The sequence below is a fragment of the Xenopus tropicalis genome, chromosome 2 (assembly GCF_000004195.4).
Source record: "Xenopus tropicalis strain Nigerian chromosome 2, UCB_Xtro_10.0, whole genome shotgun sequence".
Taxonomy (NCBI): Eukaryota; Metazoa; Chordata; class Amphibia; order Anura; family Pipidae; genus Xenopus; species Xenopus tropicalis.
Window position 1 is genome coordinate 48,888,789 of NC_030678.2, and position 26,415 is coordinate 48,915,203.

A 26,415-nucleotide genomic window follows, 5' to 3' on the forward strand; every position below is an offset into this window, starting at 1 on the left:
CAGAATAATTCTAGTTGAAGCCTGGGTAAGGGTAAAGACATTTTAGCTAAAATACAACAAATAAGAATCACTTGTATTTTGAATATAAGTGCCAATGCAGTGTTAATTCAGCCTGCCTCTGTCATAACACTTGTGTTACTCTGTGTTGGAAGGCCTGATAGTTGAATGCAAGTTAAAACACCCATGAAACATGCCCTAAATAAGATAAAAATATTGCGTGAGAGGAAAAATCATCATTGTGTATAGAAGTTATCTTTAGCTCTGTTTTAAGTTACTGCCTGGTTGCTATGGTAAATGGGACCCTTGCAACCAGATAGCTGCTGAAATTCCAAACTGGAAAGCTGTTTAAAAAATTGCAAAAAAATAATAAATGGAGGCCAACAGCAACTTTTCTCAGACTATCATTGTCTACATTATGGTAAAAATCAATTTAACAGTGAACTGTGTATGTCATGCAATCTATATATTGAAGACAATTCATCAGTCATCTGACTGACTTTCTCAATTCATTTTGAATTAAAAAATCCAGTCAGATGACTAGCAAAATGATCTTAAAGGAGAACTATACCGCCCGGGCTATAAAAGCCCTCTTAACTAGCACTGCCTCGACCCCCCTCACCTAATCTTTATTGCATAGTCTCAAACTTTAAAAACTGTCCTTATTGCTGACCCCAACCTAAAAGAGTAGAGTAGTGCAGCTACATACCAGGCCGACATCTTGCCTGCAAGCGCACAATCTTCAGTTCTCACTGCCGACATGGACACTGCTTGAGTATGCGCAGTTGGGAGTAGCAGGAAATCTGCTTAAATTGAGCATGTGCAAGCAGTGTCCGTGTGGCAGGTGAGGGGGGTCGAGGCAGAGCTAGTTAAGGGGGCTTTTATAGCTTTTATGGCTATGGAAAAACAAAAATCTGAGTTTTCTCAGTGTTGCCATTTTTGGGTTTTGCAACACCATTTCTTAATGGCACATGGATAGTTCTACAGTTAAGTGTTCGCTACATCGTCTTTTTACTCTGTTGCTGAAATCTGAGATAGCAAATTAGACCTAGATATGTGCACTGAAAACAGTAATTGATTAATAAATATGGGGAGCAGGGAGTTGCACATCAACAAAATCTGGAAGCCTTTAAAAGCTAAAAATCCTAAGATGTCATGATTTCCTACACTGCCACAGTATGTTTTGCTGCAACTGAGCTCTGGCTGTAACAAAAAATTTTATTTGGACTTTTAAGGAAATATATTCTGTTTTCTGCCAGTTGGGCACCTTTAGACTGAATTGCTGTGAGCCTGCAACAATTCTTCTTGAGCCCTATATAAATGAGTACATGGAGGCTATACATGCATAGATCTGATTTTGTTCTTGTTCCCCAGGCCTTTTGGCAACATTTCTGTGACTCCGCAGCTGCCTCTGATGTTGCTTCTTCCCAAACTCAGACAAGAATAAGGTGCTCAGTAGATAGGATCATAAATGAAATATTTATGCAAAATGTATATCATTATATTCATAGCAGTCTCTCTTGTTCCCTGGATTTCTCTGTGCTCCTTAGAGTTAAGGTGGCTATACAAGATGATGATTTGGGTCTTTCAGACTGCCCATGTATGGGCCTATCCTAAAATTGGCCAGAGCTCAGTATGACAGGTTTGATATAGGATCAGGGACCGCATTGTCCTACCTGTCATTTGAATTTGATTGTTTGGCTGGCCCAACGTTGCCAAGTGAGCAAGCCGCAACATGTATGACCATTTTTAACTGTAAAAGTTCTGCAATACATGAAAGCATATTTTTCCTGTACTAGTGTGTCATCACTTCCTAGGGCCAACAGCCACAGTTACAGCACAAAGCCCCCCCCCCACCCAGCAAACCACACTATTATAAAGCCATGCTGATGCATTTCTGTTATATTCAGGATCTAGGGAGGTAAGTGATGTCAATATTCCACCAGAGGCAAAGATAATTTAATACATGTGCATAAATTGTTCCTTTTTTCTAGTTGTGCTACAGAACATGGCTCCCTTGCATCTATGGGTGGTGACCCTGCTGGTCCTTGTCTCAGTACAGATAACTGCATCTTCTTACTATGGTAATCTGTTTCTTCTCCTTTCTTTGCAATAGTTAACGCACACAGTTTTAATGTTATGAGCTAAGACACCAGTTTCTTCCTCGAAGCAATAAATATTTTCATTTATTGCATATATATTTTTTTGTTTATTCATATTCACTTATTTTACTTGAAATCACATTATTGCATGTCACTGCATGGCCACACAGTACCATTTATTGTTCCCAGATATTCCCTATTTATATTCCCTACTTGTCCATGATTTGTTTTGTTTATTCTGTCATTTGTATCAGCTCAGTCCTCAGCTGTTGGGATCTTTTGCAACTTTCATTCTATAGAATGGGCAGAATCAGAAAAAATGTTGACCTACAACCTAGGACAGAGATGCTTTTAACAGTTCCTCTGACCTTTCATTAGTGCTCCCCAAACCTAATTATTTAAAAGGATCATTATGACCTATGGGAATATAATACTGTAATACTGTATATTTATATGGAGTTTTGAAAAGCCCACTGCTTGTACTCCCTGAATGAAAGAAACTGCCATCTTTTTGTAATAACACAGTGCCTAAGGAGTCATGAAACATGGAAAACACCTTGTTTGGGCACATTAATCAGAAACTTACTAAGCATATATAAATGATACTTATTATGCCAACTGTAGAAGAATTGTAGAAGTGTGAATAAATGCTCTTGCACTTTGCAGATAAATACAATGATGCATGTATTCAGCAGTGACATATTAATGAGGGGCTGCTGGGAAAAGCTTTAGCCTAATATTGCCTCCATATTTGATTTTTTCAGATGGTGTTGAGGAATTGGACAACAACCTTATTCTAAGCTGCACAAAAGAAGCAAAGCATCTGGTTGATATAGCTTATAAAAACACCCGTTTAATGTAAGCTTTTTGTAAATGGTTAGCAATGCTTAGAAACTATAATTAGCCAACTGACCTGTCTGCCTATATCTATCTATCTATCTATCTATCTATCTATCTATCTATCTATCTATCTATCTATCTATCTATCTATCATCTATCTATCTATCTACTGTATCTATCATCTGAATGTCTGTCTAGCCAGTGAAACTTCAGTTTTAAATACCCTGATTTTAAGTTTGCATGCGTTATATATATTTTTTGTGGTCCCACCAATTTATAATGCATTTCAGTGAGTACTTCACCGGATTTTACATAATCTTTTCACAGATTTTGAATGAACATTTTGTCCTAATGTTCCTGAAAAACGCTGTTTGTCCTCTTTGTTATTATTAGTAGAATTAAGATGTTAAAATACCAACCAGATGCATATTTCACAGTGGTTTTGTCTGTAACTAGTCAATTCCAGTTACTGGTACACTTCATGTAGTCATGCATAAATCACTTATTGCTTTAGGTTGTGCCTCTGATGTCAGAGAGGTATGGCATATGTCCCCTATAGTGTAACAATAATGGTGCACAGCTTAACCTTTGTCATTAACACAGTTAATATTGTATTTCAAAGTAAAACTGACTCCTGTGCTTATATCCTTTGACTACTTGAAAAATAAGTTGCTTTATCACATTTCCCTGGTTTTACATTTTTCCTGGATTTTCCATAAATTTTCCTGGTCTTGGCCATGTATCTGTAGGCCAAGAATCAGACCTGTGCAATATTAGCCTTAGACTGTTAAAACCAAGTAAGGCAATGCCACATGGGGCAGATAAATGCAGGCAGAGAATGAGCTCCTACACTGGCCTAAACCTTTCCTGGGCCTACACCGAGAGCTATTGCGTTGCAGGCATACACCTGGGCCAATGCTCAGTTGAATTTCTGGAGATGAAATTCGCTCCATGTGCTAGCACTGGGTCAACACAATAGCAACAGGTACAGGCACAGGGAAAGGCTGATGCCAGGATACGGGCTGATTCTTGGCCTGTGTTTATCTGCCCTGGTTGGCATTAGCCAAAAAGGGCCATTCACTAGCTGTCCTTTAAATCTCAGAGGAATATGTTATTGGAAACCTGAAGGAAATCATCACGCTGTATCATATACATTCACCTGACCGTAATGGTGTATCTGTAGCTGACACATCAGGCACACACAGCAAATTCTTAAATCCACAAAGTTAATGAAGAAACTATTTTCATGTTCTATGGACACAGTCAGCAATGACCTTATATTTCTGTCTGAGGAAGTAAATGGATGATATACCCTAATTTATGGAATATATTTGCTCTAAAAAAGTATTTTATGGTAATTTTTCTGTATTATTTGTTCACTTCTTACTGGTTTGTCACTGACTCCCATTTCAGGCTAAAGGAACGCTTGAGGAAAAGGACTGTGAGTGCCTCTGACCTTATGGCATATTTCAAGCAGCCAGTGGCTGGAAGCAGAAATGCCATCAGAGCTGCTGATTATATGGGCACCACCCTACAGCTCTTATCAAAGAAGCTACAGCCGTTCCACCATAGACCTTTTAACATTACAGGTACTATGCACACCATTCATACAGCCTTTTTATGCTGGATATATGTTATTTGCCTTATTAGAATAAATCAGTGCCCAGAGGGTGTCATTAGGTTGTGTCATGTAGAGATTCATCATGGGTCATAAAGCTAAAACATGTTTTATTCTAAGGGCCAGCTATATCAACATTTATTAAAGTTTCATATTTTAAATCTGCCAGAGTAGATGAATATTGAGCAATATTAATGTTTATTTTTCTCTGAAACTTTACGATATCAAATCCCATAGATTTTTTTTCCTGCTAATTAAAAAAATGTCCTTATTCATTGATATGTATTGAATTACCAGTTTCCTGACAACCCTCAAGACAACCCTAACCTTTCTCCTTGGAGAGATCCAACTTTTTTGGTGCAGTTTAATTTAAATAGGGGTGGCCTTAAAACAAAACTGTGATGATTAAGCTAGATGTATATGGGTAACTAATGCGTGACAAATTTTCAGCCAAACTGGCAAGCAACTGTGTTTTGGGCTTTGTGTGTTGAGCTTAGGTTTCTAATTGAAATCTACTTAGAATCATCAAATACAATCAGAGTTATTCAATCCATTAGGCCAATAACATGACACAAATGACAGCTGCGCTATTTGGCAATTTGTTTATCAATGTGATAACCAAACAGGTCACTGTTTTGCCCATCCCACCATCAGGATACTGTTTGTTGTATTTTAGATTTGCTGACGGAGACCCAAATAGACACTATTTATAAGCTGACTGGCTGTGCCTACCAGCACCTTCCCAGAGCTTGCCAGGAGAGCACCTATCGCACCATTACAGGAGAGTGCAATAACAGGTAAGCACATGATCTTTGTTAATGCTACAAAAAAAGTGCAATGGCGAGCTTTTCTCCTCCATTCAAGATGCTTTGAATTTGTTCAATCATGTTTAGACATCTTCATCGATTTTGCCTCTGCCTACTGTGGGAGACTATTTAGAGAAGCAATGCCCTTGGTTACTTTCACTTACCTTTCCATGGTTCTAGTGTTCAGTTCCAATGCCAGCCAAGCTTTATGTATTATGTAGAATCTCATTTACTTTTTCCAAAATAGAAAACAAGGTCAGTCATTGACCCCTAATAAGAATGTACTCAGTTTCAATCCCAAATAGAGCCTCACTCACCAACCCAACAGATTAAAAGTTGAAAAGTTAATATAGCAAATGTATGTATTGCATGTTGTCTCTAAAAACATTACATTACATTACATTAACATTTATTTATAAAGCACCAACATATTCCGCAGCGCTGTACAAAACATGTAATAATATTGCTTGGAAGCAATAGAACCACAGCAATCAACTGAGAATAATCTGTTAAAGAGCTAGAAATTGCTTATATCTATCTAAGTGTTGAAATATATGGTATTGTTTGTAAGGGTTTCATTTTATCGGATGTATTCTTTGGGAATTCCATAGGAAGAACCCTATCCTTGGTGCTTCTAATACAGGATTTACACGCCTGCTGCCAGCTGTATATGAAGATGGCGTGTCCCTTCCACGTGGATGGACTGAAAACTTGCCCATTAATGGCTTTCCTCTACCTTTGGTAATAATACATTTTTTAGACATTATCTAAAGGCTGCTCTCCCTCCCAGCTAGCACTTTAACAGCTTCCCTCAAAATACATCTTGTTACAGAATATGTATCTCTACCAGAACTAAATGATTTGCCCAATAAGACTGTATAAAAGCAGGGCTAGTTTAAGGGTGGTGGAGATTGGGAATTTGCTTCTCCAGCATCTCAGGGACCTCTTGTAAGAAAAGCCCAGGTAAAGTAACCCTTAGCAACCAATTAGCAGATAGGGTTTACTGGTCACCTGTTTAAAAGCAAACATCTTATTGGTTGCTGTGAGTTACTGCTCTTGGCCAAGCCTTTTATTACAAATGCCTATATGTAATAAAAGGCTGAAATTGCAGCTGCAGTTAAATTGCAGCTTGCAGAGGGAAGCTGTAGATCAAAAATGACTGGGCAGCTGTAGGTTGGATTGAATTGTAGAGTTTTTTTCCAGTACCAGACCATTTTCTTCTCTTTCTCCAGTACAGAAGGCATACGCTTATGTGTTTATGTTATTTAGGCACGGGCTGTATCAAATGAAATTGTTCGTTTCCCCAATGAGAACCTGACCCTGGATCAAGGTAGGGCTTTGATATTCATGCAGTGGGGCCAATGGACAGACCATGACTTGGACCTTTCTCCTGAGACCCCTGCAAGGTCAACATTCCTAGAGGGCATTGATTGTGACACCAGCTGTGCCAAACAGCCTCCTTGCTTTCCTCTCAAGGTAATTCAGTGAGTTACACACCCAGAAGTGTTTGAACCAGTCTGAAGGAGCATGTGCTTCTACTTATAATATGAATAAACTAAAAAGTATAGTGAAACCTAGGGTTGTTTCTGCCATGAAGTGAGAGCCTTGCCTCATGTAGTGCTCCTGCGGGTGAGGCAAATAGCTACCTGAAAGTCAAATTGCATGCTCTGCTGAGCCGCATCAAGCACAATTATACAAAAGTGCAAAGAGCACATTTTTATGCAATTACCTTGAAGAAGGGGGTTTAATGTACAATGGATTGTCGGGAAAATTGTGGAAGCGCAATTTTGCTTCTGATTGTAAATGGCCACTTATGTGTTTCTATTAATACCTTATTAAAAATACAATATTGTCAAAAACCTGATGTGTACATATTTCCACAATTAAAGCAGAAGCTGAAAATCTGCAGTTAGTTTAGTATAAGTATGTGTATAGATTTTGTTATATGTTATAGGTCTTAGATCTGTATGTGTATATATGTGTTGGGGGTCATTTGGATGACAACCCAAATTAACTATGTAATTATGTAATCCTTCAGGGTACAAAAATTTCTAGAATGGCCTTTAATTTTATGAAGTTATTTGTGTGTGGCTACACAGCCTGTGTCATAACATCAACCCATGACTGTAAGGGCAAAATTAGACTGAAATCTAGAGAGGATATGTGTAAAAAGGTTAAATGTTAGTAATGAAATGCAAATGTACAGCATATTAGACATTGGTTCTTCCTATTCTGCTGGATTCTGTGAGTAGGATTGCCACTATGGACCTCAGCAAAAAACAGAGAAAGGGGCAGGGCAGTGATGTATTGGGGCAGGGTCATGACATGTAGGAACAGGGCTGTGACGTCGCATGTGGGTATTTGCCCAATTTTGGTTTAAAACCCGAACCTAAACAGGCCAATGTAATCCAAACAGCCTGAAGAAAAAAACAAACTGCTTGGTTTAAAGGAGAAGGAAAGGCTAAGTCTTTACCCCGGGCTGGTGCCCCTGTTAGGACAAAACTGCACCAGCCCCGGGTACCTGTAACAAGCGCTTCCTCCTTCCGTGTTTCTTCTGCTGGTGAAATCCCTGGGCCGGTGCATGCACAGAGTGAAAAGCCGACTTCTTTGTTAAAGTTTGGTTTTTCACTCTACTGCGCATGCGCAAGCGCAAAGTAGGAAGAGAAAGCACTCGCTGCGGCTACCCTGGGCTGGTGCTGTTTTCTCCGAACAAGGGCACCAGCCCCGGGTACAAGGTAAGTGATTGAAGTCAATTTGGGGTGCCTAACATTTTGGCACCCCCAAGTGACTTAGCCTTTCCTTCTCCCTTAAAACCGGACTGGTGTCATCCCTAGCTTTGAGGGAGAAAAGAAGAAATAAATCAGGCTCACTATCATTTCTAGTGCAAATAGGATAATGTATAGGATAATAAGGCTTATGGCACGCATGGGAGCTCATTTACTAAGACATGTGACATTAGTATAAGGCAGGAGTCCCCAGCCTTTCTTACTCATGAGCCACAATCAAATGTAAAAAGACTTGGAGAGCAACACAAGCATCATAAAAGTTCATGGAGGAGCCAAATAAGGGCTAAGATTGGCTATTAGGGGCCTCTATGCACACTATCAGCTTACAGGGACTTTATTTGGTAGTAAATCTTGTTTTTATTCAACCAAAACTTGCCCCCAAGTCAGGAATTCAAAAATAACTACCTGGTTTGGGGGCACTGGTATAAGGAGACTCTCATTATGCTGAGGAAATTAACTGTAAGGGGGAGCGATTTCAAGTTCAACTTCTCAAAATACCTTCAGTTTTTTTTATGCTATTATAATTGCATTTTAAATCATTATAATTCTTTGCTCACAGATTCCACCAAATGACCCACGAATTAGGAATCAGAGTGACTGTATACCCCTCTTCCGCTCATCTCCAGTGTGCACCCCAGGATCACCTGTACGGGAGCAAATCAATGTACTCACCTCATTCCTTGATGGAAGCCAGGTGTATGGAAGCGATTGGCCACTTGCTGTCAAGCTCCGTAACAATACAAATCAGCTGGGCCTGATGGCCATAAATCAGAAGTTTACAGATAATGGACTTCCCTTCTTGCCCTTTGAGACAGCCGAGGAAGACTTTTGTGTCCTGACAAACAGATCGTCTGGTATCCCTTGCTTCTTGGGAGGTAAGTTGTGATTGGGCAATAGATTTTAGTGCAGTAACACAATAAAAGCACTGGAGCAGATTTGTTGCAAAGAGTAAAATTTAGTTTTTTAACTTCATTGTAGAATATGGGAATCAGCATCCTTATTGGTGAATTCTTATGCAGAGTCACTAACAAGTGCTTTGACTGTGCTGATACTATTTGGCAGCCCTAGAAAGATATCGAGACATAAAGTCCCCAACAGGCCATTAACCCTCACTGTGGATTGTACTTTTCTAACTGTCTAACCATAAGCCCCCAGAGATACCATGTTGTCTCTTAGTTGTTCTAGAACATTGTTCCCCAACCAGTGGATCGTGAGCAACATGTTTTGAATTTCTGGAAAGGAGGCAAGTTTTGTTTGCATAAAAACCAAGTATAATGCTAGAGACTCGTGTAGGCTGCCAGTCCACATAGGGGCTATTAACTAGCCAATTATAGCTCATATTTCATGCTTGTGTTGCTCCCCAACACTTTTTCCATTTAAATGTGGCTCACGGTTATAAAAGGTTGGGGATCCCTGTTCTAAGGGTTTCTAAGCCACCCTTTTCTAATGGAGACCCTGGCAGGGAACATATAGTACAAAAACAGTATCACATGACCATTCAACCATCTTTTTTTTTTATTGCATGGGCTACAGGAGACCCCCGTGTTAGTGAACAACCTGGTCTTACTGCTTTCCACACACTTTTTGTGAGAGCTCATAACAACATAGCAACACGTTTACGTGAACTGAACCCAAGGTGGTCTGGGGAAACACTTTATCAGGAAGCACGCAAGATTGTTGGTGGGATTTTGCAGGTATATGAAGTTTCTGCTTTCCTTTGCCATTTCCATAATAGTACACAAATTGTTGCCCAGCTTTAATTGCATTTTTATTGGCAGAAAATCACATATAAAGACTGGTTGCCCCTTCTGCTTGGCTCAGAGATGGCTACTGTTCTTCCTGCGTACAGATCCTATAATGAGAATGTGGATCCTAGAGTGGCCAATGTTTTTACTGTTGTCTTCCGGATGGGCCACACGTTAATACAGCCATTCATCTACCGACTAGCTGATGGTTATCGTCCCTTGAACCCAGAACCTCGAGTCCCACTACACATGACTTTCTTCAACAGTTGGAGAGTGGTGAGAGAAGGTAACTTGACCTTTCAGTTAAATGGACGTGTTTTCTGTAAGCTAGACTACTGATGCCTATATTGGAATTATGAAATCTTTCATACCCATATACATATATATCTTAATTTTTTACTTTGTATAGTTTTTTGTAACTATTTGCCTGCCTCTTCTGGCTTTTTCCATGTTTCAAATATGGGTCACTGACCCTACCCCCAGCCAAAAAAATGATTGCTCTGTGAAGCTACAATGCTAATGTTACATTTCATTACTTATCTATTCAGATCCTCTCCTATTCATATTCTAGTATCTCATTCAAACCACCGCCAGGTTGCTAGAGTAAACTGGACCCTGGCTCCTGAAATTCCAAACTGGAGAGGTGCTGAAAACTAAATAACTCAAAAACCACCAAAATATCAAATGCATATCAATTGTAAATTGTCTCAGAATTTCACTATCTATATCATACTAAAAGCTTTTTTAAAGGTTAACAATCACTTTAAGAGGGTGCCGCCCCTTGTAGAAAATGCAGACTCTATGCAAAAATAGGTAACAGATTGTGTCTTGAGCATAGATGCATAGTTATTCTGTTCTTCCGTAGTGGCTACACATTTTGCACTGTGCTTTATAGAGTTTATTTTTCCTTTTTAATTCCCTTCAAAACTTCCAGTATAAAGTCCCCACTACAGTCATTAGGGTTAGCTTCACAATGAGCAAGTTAACCCAGCTTTGTGTGAGGGTAAACCACACAGGTAGAGAGAAAACATACAAACTCTATAATTATAATGCCCAGCTACTACCCATTATCTGTCCCCCATTATTTGTGTGTGGGACACAAATCTGACTAAGGTGGCGGCGCTGGAAAGTTTGAAACTATGGCTGGCACAAATGGTCACTGATGGCTGTTGCATTGTGGTGCTAATGAAATGAAACTTTTGCTCAGGTGGGATCGATCCTCTGCTTCGTGGTCTCATGGCAAATCGAGCCAAACTAAATCGCCAGAACCAGCTGGTGGTGGATGAGCTGAGAGAACGTCTTTTTGTACTTTTCAAACGCATTGGTCTTGACCTTACAGCTATTAACATGCAAAGAGGCCGTGAACATGGGCTGCCAGGTAATATACCTCAAACACAACTGGTACTGTAGCAGCATCAGACATTATAACTTATCACATGTACTGAAAGACACTTGCATCCTAATAACAGCGATTGTCAACATTTGTCCACTGAACTGATGCTTTTGGTAGTGAAAAGGAAACATTTTCCATTTAGGGTATCTATTTAGTGCAAATGCTCCTGTTCTGCTACAAGCTTTAATGAACAGGGCCTTCTATGTATCCGGTATTAGTCTGTATTTGTAGGTAGTTTGTATTGTTGATACAGTATACACATCTCAAACGTTGCAGAATATGTGCTGAGCACATGTGAATAATAGTAATAGGGTGTTTACTCATAATTGTAACATTAGCACAAAGAGCATCATCTGTTTATTTGATTGTGTTGTTGTCTTTTGAATAATATTCAGGCTCATCCCAACAGTATGTGTATAAAATAAGTGGAAATCAATGGATTAGGGAATATCTACAACCCCACATATTCAGTCAGATGAGTTACCCCTATGTTGTACATACTACTCAAATATATACAGCTTTATTTAATTTAATTGGAGTTCTGTGTCTTTCATTCAGGATATAATGCATGGAGACGGTTTTGTGGCCTGTCTGCTCCCAGAAATGTAGATGAGTTGGCTGCAGTGCTCAATAACAGGGGATTGGCTGAGAAATTCGTCAAACTCTATGGAACCCCGGAAAACATTGACATCTGGGTTGGGGGAGTTGCAGAGTCTCTGGTGCGCAATGGGCGCATTGGGAAGTTGCTGACATGTCTTATTGGGAACCAGTTCCGCAGGGCTCGAGATGGAGACCGGTGAGTCAGTCAGATATAAAGTATTATCTGATCACAATAAGGGGTATATTTATTAACATTGGAGATAAACTTCTCTGGTGATGTTGGTCAAAGCAACCAATCAGATCTTGTCATTTGTTTTCTAACTTGTAGGTGACTGTTCAAATCTAATTCTGATTGCTTGCTATGGGAAACATCACCAGGGATGTTTGTTTCCAGTGTAAATAAATAAACTCCATCACTGGTGCTGTTTCTCATAGCAACCACTCAGCAATTAGATTTGAACGGAAAACCAAAACAAAGATCTGATTGGTTGCTATGGGCAACATCACTGGTTATGTTTGTTTCCAATGTTAATAAATATCACCCCTATTTGTACTTTAAATGCCATCAGGTGGTGAAACATTTTCAAGAAACTCAGAAAAGTCTAGTTATTTTAGACACAATTTTACTAGATACTGTAAATCATGACCTGGATGAATTAGAATCTTCATAGACATATCAGCATGCAGTAGGCCATACCATTATTTTATGGACCATTCAATTTATGTAAAAGTAGTGTTTACTGTTTACTTTAACTGGGGGTGCAGGCTCTGCACCCACCAAGGGGCCCCTGCCGTGGACCCCACACACCCCGCCACCTACCCAATACCCTCCCCCGAACGCGCATAAATGAAACTTACTTTCAGTGCATTAGGGGCGGGAGATCTGCAGCCCAGGAAGCTCCGGTGGGGATCAGGTCTAAACCAGCGGTGCCCATAATTAGAATGACCCTTTTTGATTTGCCCAAACTTATATATATGCAGAGGTTGACAAAGCATTAGAAAAGGGAAAAAGAAGCACAGCCAGGAAAGCGAGTAAATTTCAAGGTTCTTTAAACTATTATTTAACTGATAAACAAATGTCCAGCAAGATGTAAATGAAAATAGATTCTTTAATCTTTCTCTGATTATATTGCAAAGGGGTCCTTTGTGATGGCAGCTCTGCTGGGCTTGGATACCCCAATTTGAGCTGCTTTAATCTGTGTCCCATTGGCTAAAAAAAGTCTCAATATTTCTTCTGCTGCCAATACATTAGAAACTTCTCTGCTCAGGCAGATTGTAAAGTATGGAATATAGCCAGCAGGTGGCAGTAATACAGTCAGCATGAACAGCAGGGAAACTTTATTAGACAGTGCTGCGGATTAAGCTGACACTTAGATAAGTATAAATAAAAAGAAGTAAGGCAAAACAATTAAGAAGGGCAATGACAATCCTGGCAGTAAGGTACAAGCAGTCATAGAGCAGAGCAGGCAACAAAGGATATAAACTTGCCATTTCTCAAAATAGCTGTAAGCTATAGATCAGTGATCCCCAACCAGTGGCTCAGGGGCAACATGTTGCTCCCCAACCCCTTGGATGTTGCTCCCAGTGGCCTCAAAGCAGGTGCTTATTTTTGAATTTTTGAAGTATGGTTGCACAAAAACCAAGTATAATGCCAAACAGAGCCTCCCGTATGCTGCCACTCCACATAGGGGCTATTAAGGAGCCAATTGGGGCTATTAAGGAGCCAATTATAGCTCTTATTAGCACCTCCAGGAACATTTTTCATGCTTGTGTTGCTCACCAACACTTTTTCCATTTAAATGTGGCTCATCAGTATAAAAGGTTGGGGATCCCTGCTATAGATGAAGCCATGCTAGCTCATGTTTCCGCTTTTGAGGAGAGCTATGGGAAATCTGTTGCCATATATTAAAAAGTATAAGGTTGCACAGCAATGTCCATAACACCATTTAGAGAAGCAAGGCTTCACAAGGCAAAAGGAAATTAATATAAACTGGAAATTAAGCTTGGAAAAAACTTTGACCATGATGGGTGCCAATGTGACTGCACCTTTTTTGTCATAATATAATTTTTACTAGTTCTTATCAAAAACATATACAATGATTGTCTGCTAGCAGATCTTCAATTATGGTTTACTTGCAGGTTTTACTATGAGCAGCCTACAGTGTTTACCAATGCACAGAGGGCTTCAATAGAAAGAGTAACCTTGGCCCGAGTCATCTGTGATAACACCAAGATTACTGAGGTGCCTCGTAATGTATTTCTGGGGAACCAGTACCCAAGAGATTTTTTTCCGTGCTCTAGAATCCCAACACTGGACTTAAATCCTTGGAAAGCTACTAAGCCATGAGAAGGTAAGTATGGGGCTCCCTGGGCATATAGCAACCCTGCTGTTAGTAAGGAGTTAGCAAACTGATTCATAAATGTGCTCCAGATGATCTTGAGTTTTGGTTTGGATGGGAATTTGAGAACAGCAAAGGGCTGACATGTGGCTTGTACAGGTATGGGATCCCTTAACCGGAAACCGTTATCCGAATTACGGAAAGCCTGTCTCCCATAGACTTCATATTAATCAAATATTTCAGAATTTTAAAACTGATTTCCCTTTTGCGTAGAAATAAAACAGTACCTTGTAATTGATCCCAACTAAGATATAAATAATCCTTATTGAATGCAAAACAATCCTATTGGGTTTAATTAATGTTTTATTGATTTTTTAGTAGACTTAAGGTATGGAGTTCCAAATTACGGAAAGACCCCTTATCCAGAATACCCTTGGTCCCGAGCATTCTGGATAACGGGTCCTATACCTGTACAGGTATGGGATCCCTTATCTGGAAACCTTTTATCCAGAAAACTCTGAAATATGGGAAGGCCATTTCCAATAGAGCCCACTTAAGCAAATAATTCTAATTTTTAATAATGATTTCCTTTTTTCTGTAATAATAAAACATTACCTTGATATTAATTAAGCTGTGTAAATCCATATTGGAGGCATATTGGTTTTATTTAATGTTTAAATGATTTTTAGCAAGTATGGAATGGAAATTATGGAAAGAACAGAAAAGCCCCAGGTTCCAAGCACACTGGATAATATATCCTATACCTGTACATGTAGTACAAGTGATATATTAAATGTAATGCACAATGTAGGGAAATGTTGGGATGGTTATGTGTTACATACATTGTTTAAAATATTTCTGTTGGTTTTCAGGGCACCAGGAAATATCTGTGCTGATGCTTTGGAATCAGATCCTTTCCATGATAGAGTTCTCCATATTCAGGAATGTTAATCATTACCGAATTTGCTTTTCACGTTGCTGATGTGTAACCTGAACCACTGTAACAATGTACACGTATGTTGGAGAAATGAAACATTAAATGAATATAAATATATATACATATACAGTATATATAGAGGAAAGAGAGAGAGAAATTTAGCTGCTCACAGTAAATGATGCTGTGAGATGTTTAACTGCAGTATGCTAATCTTGAAAGTAGGTTCTTCTCTGTTCCAGGCACCCCAGAAATATAGAAAATAATTGACTTTCATTGATGGTACTTGTCATTATTACCCACCAGTTTTCTGGTTAGTTAATAGCTGAGGAATTGGGGGTTGTTGTAAGCTACTCTGAAAATGATTATATTGAAAAGAAAAATAACCTGTCACTTACAGAAGGGACCTGGGCCCAATCACAGTTAGTGGGGCATTGAGCTTGGGAAAGATATTGTCCACCTACACGTTGATCCACAGGCTATACAAGCAACCCCATTTCATTTTTTATAAATCTACTTTTTATAATAAGTCACCAACTGTAATCATGTAATAAACGCTTGAGCACCTAAGTCTCTATGTTGTTATTTATATTATAGTTTGCCTTGTATTTAACACTCTTCTCTTTATATGCTGCAATTTTAGCCTGTTACAAAAAAAGAGATTCAGTAGTAATTCATGTGACATTAATTTCAGTGAAAAATGCCAGCTTATTGTGTTCTTGCAAAGTCACTACTCCATCACTTAGTTTGCAATGGCACCTCTCCCAATCCTACGTCATACACATGCGCATAATGGCTCAGCTCTCACACTCACTCATTACGCACATGCATGTTTCCCAACATGGCTGCCCATGCCAGGAGCACTATAGGTTATTATTATGGCAGAACAGAAGTAAATATTTTGGATTTGCCCAAGTTTTAAATTCTCCACAACAGATTTACTTTGAACTAAATCTGATTCCTTATTTGCTTAATTTTACAATGAGCACAATAATTCATCTCCAGCATTTCAGTATGTGTTTAAATAAGGGTTTTTATTCACTGTACCTAAATTATGATTCAGTTATTATTCTTTTAAATTGGATTCTTCAAAAAGAAATCCTAGCAGTTGTTGCATTTTTTATGTTTAAAACAATGGCGACACCGATTCTACTAAATATATTAGTACCACTGTCTGTTATTTACACCCATAGACAAAAACTGCACATTGCACTAACATGGCAAAGTTTTCAAAGCCTATTTAATACTAAGCATGGCTAACAAGTTGGCTTCAGCAACCATATTTTAAATGTATGGACCCACAACGCACTGTGCTTTTTTATTACAGTACAAGAAGCACACTGGATTTTTGTGGCAGCACACACGATACAATGCAGAGGTTGAAAGGGAGAGTTGTTGCATGGAGTTCTGTAGAACGCCTTAGGGAATTACCCCTCATACTTGTAGATTCGGTTATTCTGCCAGTGATCTGATCCTTCCAAAAGACGTCGCAAAACCCCAGAAGCTGTGAGCAGCACTCGCCCAATCCCTTGCAGCGTCACTGAGAGAAACTTTAGAAACTCCCTGTAGGAAAACCATATACAAATTTTAGAGAAATACATCACTAATAAGCAAATACATGTTTAGGATCTATCCAGAATACTTGCATAAGTGATCTTAAATTTGGATCACCATACCTCATGCCTGCTAAAAAATTATTTAAACAATAAATAAACACAAATGGATTAAGAAAATGGAATTCATTAGACGCAGACACAGATTAACACAGTTCTATAGCTTGGATATATGGGGCTGTGCATTTTCTACTTGGACAATGGGGAATTGATATTTGGACTTCTGTAACATTGTGGGTTGGGACTTTGTTTTGTGGGACACTTTAGGCTGAGCTGCTGGTACACTTTACTTTTGTGTGACTTTTACTTTTGGGTGCTAGTAGCTGTATGTTCTGCTAGGACACCGTGATCTGTGCAGTTGTACTTGATTGTGTGTTCTGTGGTGAATGTTGGTGCTGTGCACTGCTTGTGACAGGGTCCCAACTATAAATCTGATGGCAGCCCTGCCTCTGGTAGTCACTAAACAGAAGAACAGGAACAGCACCTCTTGTCTTTGTAGATTAAAATGCCTTTATTGCAAAGTTTTTTGGGGCAAACAACAACAGCAGCAACGTTTCAGGTCACATAAGACCTTTTATCAAGCATTATGTGACCTGAAACGTTGCTGCTGTTGTTGTTTGCCCCAAAAAACTTTGCAAAAAAGGCATTTTAATCTACAAAGACAAGAGGTGCTGTTCCTGTTCTTCTGTACCAGGATATGCCGATGGAAAGTGGCCATTGGGGAACCTGCACTACTTCTAAACTAATCACAAGGCTTGGTGCTGACTACTACTCTCCAAAATCTGGTAGCCACTAAAGCCATCCTGTTGTTATTTTTAGATGTGCACAAGACATAATTAGCTAAATATATTATGCTGTTTTTTTGTCTACATGAATAGTATACAAAATATATTTTCTGTCTCTAATTAAAGTCATAATTCAACAGAATCTTTTTTTTGGTGGCCCCAGTGCTCTTCCATACTAACACAACTGCTTGTCTTTCAGCTAAATGTTTGCATTTTCCAACTTGTTATATTTCACAATTATGTAAATGTTATTTATTATATCTGTTTGTGTCTGCTCTAACTTCTCAATTAGCCATTTTTGCTTAAGACGCACATACTTACATACACACTATATATTTATTTGTTATTGGTCAGAATACTTCCTTAGGTTTGTGTTGTGCATACCTGAGCACTTTTTTGGGGCCTAGACACTGGAAGTCACAGCTCATTGAGTACAAGCCATAAAAAGTGGCCTTTATATTCAGACTTCCAAATAGGTCCCGTGGGTTGAGCTTATAGACATTAAATGTGACTTTTGCAATATCCTTGCTGTTTCTTGGCTTCTCTTGCTGTAAAGAATATGACAATATATTCTGGAATAAAGGTAGAAAAAAACACAAAATATTAAAATGTAGGTCTGACACATTTACATTTAAGAAAATAAATTGTCTGGATGGTTACAGTGCTTTGCATGAATATTCACTCCTCTTGGTTTATTCCACATTTTGTTGTGTTGCAACCTGGAATCCCAATGAATTGAAATGCTATTTATTGTACCTAACTGCACAAAATAATCCAAAATTGGTAGTAGTGTTTAAGCTTAGGTAATTGAAGCCAAAGGTGATTCTACCAAGTACTGATTTAGTAGGCAGAATACAAATGCAACCAACACGTCTGCTATCTTGCACAGTGTAACATACATTGTGAAAATTAAATAGTAAAAATCTTAGTTAAATCCTTTTTAATTGCAGTTTGGTTTTATTTTTACTATACATAAAATATTTTTTTCCTGGACGCCTTTTAAAAGTTGCAGCTAAATATGGGAGTTAGGTTTGAAGCCTAGCCTCTAGTGACACCTAGTGAGACAAGGACAGTACAGATTGATTTACTGGTGAAAATATAAAGGAACAAATAATTTTAACTGTCCATCTAAATTATATCAAATACAAAAAAATCAGACTGAATATTTGTTTCATCATTGGAGCTACACAACATGTTCCAATTGCACCTGGATATTTTGTTTATATTTATTATTAAAAATAGAACAACTTTATTTCAGGACAGGTTTCTTATGGAGTCTTAGCAGTGTTTGCCTGCAGATATTTTATTATAGACTATATGAGCACTTCCCTTGGTCCCCGGTGTGCATGAATGGAAACAGCTTGTCACTGCTGCAAGATAGTTACACATTTTCATGCCATGATCCACATGTGGTTTCCATTCAGGTCAATGACAGGTGGCACAGAGGGTGTATATGTTACATGTGCCATTACTCTCGTCTCTAGTGATACTTGATAGTATTATCACAGGTTGGTGGAAAGCAAAGCACCCAGCCTGAGCTGGCTCAGCATGCTGCCAAGCTGTATAAAAATATTTTCTAAAACTTGGTTGCTGTTTCTTATGGGGTATTCTTGATATTATAGTTATTTAATATATAAAGATGGGATATAATGGGGATGGAAGCAACAGGTCACATTACCAACCAACTAAATTGGGAGTCACAATAGCCTAGAGAGCATATACTGTAAAGTTAATTCAGCCCTGATTTGTTTTAGGCTATAACTGTTTTACACACTGTGTGTGTATTTATGACTGTGGTACCTTTTGTGGCATCCATTTCTGTCCCTTCTCCAAGACCATGACCACAGAGCCATCCTCTAGTGTTTCAAAAAAGTCTTCTCTGTCCAGCTGTGTCCCATCATCCTCCAGCACTAAGGATACAACGCCAGACAAGAAAAGAGCATCCATAGCCTTTCAAAGAAAAACATCACACAAAGCCTGAGATACAATATCTAGGGAAAGTTGTTTTCACAAGACTGCACTTCTGTCTAAGGGCAATGACAAATGGAGCTACTTGTTGCGGCTTCAAAAAAGACAATACTGATAATTGTCTCTATGTGTGTTTTAGCAGAGGCAATTGTCTGTACTGTCTCTAGCAGGGTACTTTCTGGTGTTTTGTAGCTGCCACAAGTAGCTAACTACAAATAGCTTTGTTTGTCATAGCCTTTAAGGCTCAGGGATACTATTATTCATCCATTAAGGGTGAAGACACACAGAGCTACTTAGTAGCAGCTACTTGTCACAGCTACTAAACTCCAAAAAATCCCCTGCCATTGACAATACTGAGAATTGCCTCTGCTAAAACACACTCGGAGACAATTATCAGTAAATTATCAGCATTGTCTATTTTAGTAGCCACGACAAGTAGCTGCTACTAGTAGCTCTGTGTGTCTTCACCCTAAGGGCGAAGACAGATGGGGCGATTAGTCACGGCTACCAGCCACAGTGTAAAATATACAATTGCTGCATCCACGCAGTACAAGTTGCCATGATTTTTAGTAGGGTGCCATTACTCGCTGCAACTGAAATCGTGATGACTAATCACCCTGCCTGTCTTTGCCCTAAAAGGTTGAAAGGTTATTTTCTTTAATATGATTATAATGATCCTCTTTTACAATAAGGTTACATCTACTTTACAGAATATTTAATAATTCAGTTAATAATTAATTTAGTAGCTGCTAAAGTAGAGCACACAATCTAACTTTCCACACAGATACACACATAGAACACACACAGTTAACCCACCAGTACGTATGTGGATTGTGGGAAAAGTAGTAAACTAGGATAATAGGCACACAAACACAGGGAGGGAGCAGAAATGTAAAATAAAAACCATATCCAAAGTAAAAATAACAGTTTTATAAAAACTGGAGGCAGGGCACAGAGAGATTTGCACCTGTTCCTCACCCAGCTCAGTGGACTCAAAGCAAAGCAGCGGAAGGCCTATATCTATATATAGGAAAACTATACCCCAAAATAATGTAGGTCTCTATTAAAAAACTATATAAAACTCTGCTTCATCTCGAGAAACAATTTTTATAAAAATATACTTTTTCAGTAGTATATAATATAATCCTAAATAAAAAAATGTTATGTACAGGTATCGGACCCCTTATCCGGAAACCCGTTATCCAGAAAGTTCCGAATTACGGAAAGCCCGTCTCCCATAGACTCCATTATAAGCAAATAATTCAGAATTTTTAAACTGATTTCCTTTTTTTACGTAGAAATAAAACAGAACCTTGTAATTTATCCCAACTAAGATATAAATAATCCTTATTGGATGCAAAACAATCCTATTGGGTTTAATTAATGTTTTATTAATTTTTTAGTAGACTTAAGGTATGGAGATCCAAATTATGGAAAGACCCCTTATCCGGAATACCCTTGGTCCCGAGCATTCTGGATAATGGGTCCTATACCTGTACTAAGTGCTGCCCCCTGGGATTATATGATTCATGGTTCACACAACCACACTAAGGGGACACATAAATGTTAGGGAAATATTTACTAATGTATATATACATTTTTTGCACTGCTGGTTCTGGTAACACATAACATTGAAATAATATATGCTCCCCCACAGCCAAGACAATTCCCAAAATGTCTTAAAACAGATTCATGGAACGGACAATTTTGCTGTGAGGCCCAGAATCTATATTGCTGGGTTTTTTTCTTTCTTTCCAAGGTCCTAGTCTTTAAATATTTAAGCAACAAAACCTCCATTATTGACATCTACATAAAGCAATAAAGTTCTTGATCCCATCATGCTGAAAAAGACTAATCCTCGCCCGGTGATGGATTGGATGAAAAGTGAGGTGGACATTATGATGATGGAGCAGCTCACCCTGAAAGAGCACTGACTGGCCTAAAAGCTAATGCAGTTTCAAGTGATTTACTGGAATGAACTATGTTAAGAAATAAAATGGGGTTTCAGAGAAATATTCAGATATGGTACAGATTAACCTGGATAAAAAGGTGAAATAGAACAATTATTGCTCTAGCCAGAAAGACATATTTGTTTAGGCCATGTTTATTAGAATGGAAATGATCTGCCTTTAGATGACAGGGCATAAAGAGAGAGAGAAGCCTGAACTTAACACATTTACTATTATAGAAAAACTATATACCCAAACAATGTAGGTCTCTATAAACTATTTTGCATAAAGCCCTGCTTCAGCTAAATAAAATATTTTCATAAAAATGTACCTTTTATTAGTGTAAACTATTGGGTAATCCTAAAAAAACTGCTATTTTAAGTACTAAGGGCTGCCTCTGGGATCAAAAGATGGGTGCACAAACATACCAAGGGCACATATACATGCTAGGTCACATCCGCCACTTAATGGACAAAGTTATGTTGTTTAAACCCACTCAACTTCCTGATATATGTATACAGGTATGGGATTCCTTATCCGGAAACCCGTTATCCAGAAAGCTCTGAATTACGGAAAGCCTGTCTCCCATAGACTCCATTTTAATAAAATAATTCAGAATTTTGAAACTGATTTCCTTTTTCTCTGTAGTAATAAAACAGTACCTTGTAACTGATCCCAACTAAGATATAATTAATCCTTATTGGATACAAAACAATCCTATTGGGTTTAATTAATGTTTTATTGATTTTTAGTAGACTTAAGGTATGGAGATCCAAATTACGGAAAGACCCCTTATCCGGAATACCCTTGGTCCCAAGCATTCTGGATAATGGGTCCCATACCTGTATATATATATATATATATATATATATTACAGTTTGGTAAGATTTTTAATAGGCAACTTAATATAATATAAACTATCTGTTGGTAAAGTATCATTCTGGGGTACAATTTTCCTTTAACCTAAAAAATGAGCAATGGCAGAGAACTGCCATTGTATTACTTGACACAGCTTTTTTTTTACTGCTGTTTATTGTTACTGTTCACAGTGGCTACAGGGCTTTGAAATTGTAAGTCTAAATCCATTGTCCAAAAATCATTAGTTAATGAGAAAGCTAAAATGTTTTTTGGCACTAGCAACTGGTGTCTTAGCAACTATGGGGACAGTCTTTTTTTCTACTTCAAATAACCTCGTAATTTTAAAAAACGTGAATGTTACCATATTTATCTAAAATTCCAAATACAAAAACACAAAATACGAAAAACTTGAATACGTTTAATTTGTAATTGATTGATCATCTTTAAAGGAAACGATACCCCCAGAATGAACACTCAACCAACAGATAGTTTATAGTATGTTAAGTGACCTATTAAAGATTCTCAAACTAGAATATATATCAGTAAATCTTGCCCTTTTATATCCTTTCTCTCCCTCAGAGATCACCTGACCAGAAATAATGCTCTAACTGTAACAGGAAGAAGTGTGGAAGCAAAAGGCAGAACTCTGTCCATTAATTGGCTGATGGGGCCTAGCATGTACTGTATGTGTGCCTTGGCTTGTTTGTGTGCAATGTGAATCCTATGATACCAGGGGGCGGCCCTTAATCCTTAAAATGCCAATTTTCTATTTAGTAGTACCAAATAGCACATACTACTAAAAAAGTATATTTTTATGCAAATGGTTTATAGATGAAGCAGGGTTTAACATATGAGCTTGTTAATGCAATATATTTTTATAGAGACCTACATTGTTTGGGGGTATAGTTTCCCTTTAATTAAAAACCTTATAAAACTCGAAATTGCTTTCCCACTGGCAATAGAGTAAATCCACGGTGGGAAATCATACTTTGTTTTTCCAACATTGCCTGAAGTTTCCTCGAGAGGCCCAAAGTGAGATGCATCTGTTTTCCCACTGGCGATTTACATTATTGCTGGTGTTAAAGCATTTGCAGATTAGTCACTTACAATAGAGCAGATATATTGCGGGCAACCGATCTATCTAAGGGACAGATTATCCCTGAGCAGCTGTTGTCCTTTCCAACTTACCCTGGCTATTAGCTCTCTCAGAGAGCCAGCTGTGACCCCTCTACGCACAGTGCGGTCATGGTTACAAACTCGGAAAGGCCTCTGTGGTGGCGAGGAGGCAGTCTTGACTCGCCGACTAATCTCAGAACCCACAGAAGACACAGACCTGTAAGTTAGCAAAAGGAGACTGGATATTAAAGCAGAGAGCAACACAACTACAGCTGCATGGACTTGGGCTATATTGGGGTACTTGATCCCAGAAAAGCTAAAATCTAGTATCTGTGCATTTAATCATTCAGCACCAACCAGGGCATTTCTGAAATGAGGTGAGATGAGCACCAACCCCAGGCAGTGCCCCCACACTGCTCTTACAGCATTAGCTTGGCTCTTATTACTTTTAGAGAGGGAAATACAGCAACAATTTTCTAAAGCAACTTACAATTACTCTTGAAATATTTGTTTTTTTTGGTCTGCAGCTTTTATGTTTTAAATTGTAACTGCTATAGAAATAGAAATAAACCATAAAAAAACAAGATAAACAATAAATTGAAGCTTTAAGGTCAGTGTGTTTTTAGTTGCTGGGTCACTGACCCCAATAATCAGACTGCATTTCCACTTGCAGGTTGGAAAAAGGCACAATAATTTGAAAACCATATAAATAAATAACAAAGATCAACTCATAATATGCTTAAAGGGGTTGTATACCTTTAAATTACTTCATTGTAAACAACCCCTTTAATGTTAATTTAAAGGTGAACACTTGTAAGGTAAAACACTAGTTCCCACCCAGTCTGTTAACTGCCTGATCCCCTCCTCCCCAGCTAGGTGATTAAACTGGGCAGGTACCAGATATCCCCAGGAGCTTCACACCCCATCTTAACACTCAGCCACACCCCATCCTAACACTCAGCCACACCCCATCCTAACACTCCACCACACCCCCTCCTAACACTCAGCCACACCCCCTCCTAACACTCCACCACACCCCCTCCTAACACTAAGCCACACCCCAAGGTGGATACATGAAAGTTCATTGCGCCTCCTACTTATGGAAACATGTTATAGACTAAGCAAAGTATATGCATTTACAAATAGAAAAATGACAAAATACATTAAATTTACCTAATCTTATAGGATACAGTGCCCCTTTAATAACAGTTTCTTTTATTCTCTCTGTAATACTTTGGTTAGAGCAGCCAAAGGTCTAATGATAATGTAAAGCAGCGCAGTCCAACTTATTACATATCATGGGTTGATTACATATCACACAGCGTATTTGAGGGCCAAATTATATTAAAATGCCGATGTTATACAATCAAATGAGCAGACTTTGACTGTAAAAATCCTTTGGAGGGCCACATCTGGCCCTCCGGCCTCCAGTTGGACAGCCCTAATATAAAGGAACCAATCGTTAATGTACCAGGGTTCTGACTAGCCCCAGTCATTGTTTCTATCCTATGGCAATGAGAATAAATCACTTTAAATTAAATGAAGTTGTGTTTAATCTTTTACAAATGTTTGCTAAGGAAACCAACCTGATGAAAGAAGTCGGAGCGAAGTTTGATATAAAATCCATGGAAATCCACTGCCAGTGGTCAAGTTCCAGTGCTCCTGTAATGAATTTGATCAACAAGTAGAGACTACTGAAACTTCCAGCAGAAACAAAGGAGCAAAGTTCAATACCATGTGAGCGAATTGTTATTGCAACACAGACAGCTCAACCCTCAGTAACAGCACACAGAACTCTCCTACTCAGCCAGGGAATGGACTCTGACCAAGTGATAAGGGCAGTCTCACAGCCTCCACTAAAGGCACAAATGTAAAAGTGCAGCTAGTGGCCACATAATAATGAAAAAAGGTAAAATGTTTGCTTAGCAGCCAATATCCCCTTTTATCACTCAAAACCTGTACCTATTAAGTTTATTTCTTCAGAAATATTTTTATATTTGTTTTTTTCATGGGTGTCACTCACTATCATTCAGATGCGCAAACTGAGGGCAAGGTGATAGATAACCTATGGCTGTTAGCACTGCCCAGTGGTGTATTTATAGAGGGGGCAAATCACTGGTGACCCAAGACCTGCAATTTTGCACTTACTGTGTGTAAAACACAATTTTGTTGGGGGTGGAGTTCGGTGGCCTTAAAACATTTTTTTTGCAGGGGGGACAGGCCCCTGACATTACACGCATTGAAGCTGCCTTGTGCCTGACAGCACTATGCTCACTACTATGTGCCAGGTTTCTGATCAGCCCAGACTCAAGTGCTTTATACACAATATGCCATTTGTTGCCCTTTAGTACTTAATGAATGAGTACTTCATTCAACAATGAGACATCTGGTAATTTTAAAAAAAAGTTTTGTGGTTTTCTCCCTCCCTTTTTTTCCAGCTGCACTAAACTACAGACAAAGGTGGCTTGCATGTTTTCTTTGCACTTTGCGCCCTGCCCCATGCATGATAAATAACCTTTTATATGTCAGTCCCTTTCTGCACTGCTGGTTCTGATACAATGTAGTCAGCTATTTAATCACCTAGCTTCTGCTACATTTTTCGACAGTCAAAATTAAAAATGCTGAGCATCACAAGAGACAGGCAGATTTCAACAACCTATACCTATACCTACAAATACCTAAAAAATTGAACATTGAACATTTGCAATTAATGTATATTGGAAAAATGCTTACAATTATACTTTCTAAGCAAGGGGATAACATGAACTGTGTTTGTTGCTTTCCCCTTTTTAAATTTTCATTTTATTATTCCAGAGGTAGCTTGCATTAAGATGGCCACAGAATTAAATGAGCAGATGTCCTACGTTCTTGGCCAACAACTTGATCATAACAGGGGCCAATGCAGACCAGTTGGGAGAGGACAGCATCAACACACTCATGCAGACCTCGTCAATGGGATTTTCAAA

The 26,415-nt window shown here is 38.6% G+C and overlaps 2 protein-coding genes across 2 annotated transcripts; one reads left to right on the top strand and one right to left on the bottom strand.

The window, feature by feature from the left end:
* Window positions 1-1,894: 1,894 nt before the first annotated feature.
* epx (eosinophil peroxidase) lies at window positions 1,895-15,730 on the top strand. Its single transcript, XM_002933546.4, has 14 exons — window positions 1,895-1,918; window positions 1,992-2,081; window positions 2,864-2,957; window positions 4,353-4,528; window positions 5,234-5,354; window positions 5,975-6,104; window positions 6,633-6,839; window positions 8,709-9,024; window positions 9,683-9,843; window positions 9,928-10,180; window positions 11,102-11,272; window positions 11,846-12,083; window positions 14,027-14,238; window positions 15,099-15,730. Exons 2-13 carry the CDS (start codon window positions 2,006-2,008, stop codon window positions 14,232-14,234), a joined length of 2,151 nt encoding a protein of 716 aa, XP_002933592.2. The 5' UTR covers window positions 1,895-1,918; window positions 1,992-2,005; the 3' UTR covers window positions 14,235-14,238; window positions 15,099-15,730.
* A 445-nt stretch (window positions 15,731-16,175) lies between these two features.
* cideb (cell death inducing DFFA like effector b) lies at window positions 16,176-25,112 on the bottom strand. Its single transcript, NM_001011434.1, has 5 exons — window positions 25,036-25,112; window positions 23,522-23,666; window positions 19,359-19,508; window positions 17,943-18,130; window positions 16,176-16,723 (listed from the first exon to the last, which is right to left on the bottom strand). Exons 1-5 carry the CDS (start codon window positions 25,074-25,076, stop codon window positions 16,588-16,590), a joined length of 660 nt encoding a protein of 219 aa, NP_001011434.1. The 5' UTR covers window positions 25,077-25,112; the 3' UTR covers window positions 16,176-16,587.
* Between the last annotated feature and the right edge of the window lie 1,303 nt (window positions 25,113-26,415).

What these genes read in the sequence shown, in the direction of transcription:
- epx (XM_002933546.4), top strand. Translation starts at nt 2,006, where the DNA reads ATGGCTCCCTTGCATCTATGGGTGGTGACCCTGCTGGTCCTTGTCTCA. An exon ending in AACTGCATCTTCTTACTATG is followed by an intron (nt 2,082 to 2,863) that starts GTAATCTGTTTC and finishes TGATTTTTTCAG; the next exon opens with ATGGTGTTGAGGAATTGGAC. An exon ending in CTCCTTGCTTTCCTCTCAAG is followed by an intron (nt 6,840 to 8,708) that starts GTAATTCAGTGA and finishes CTTTGCTCACAG; the next exon opens with ATTCCACCAAATGACCCACG.
- cideb (NM_001011434.1), bottom strand. Translation starts at nt 25,076, where the DNA reads ATGGATTTTATATCAAACTTCGCTCCGACTTCTTTCATCAG. An exon ending in AGAAATGGATGCCACAAAAG is followed by an intron (nt 18,131 to 19,358) that starts GTACCACAGTCA and finishes CCTTTATTCCAG; the next exon opens with AATATATTGTCATATTCTTT. An exon ending in GGCCCCAAAAAAGTGCTCAG is followed by an intron (nt 16,724 to 17,942) that starts GTATGCACAACA and finishes GTTTTCCTACAG; the next exon opens with GGAGTTTCTAAAGTTTCTCT.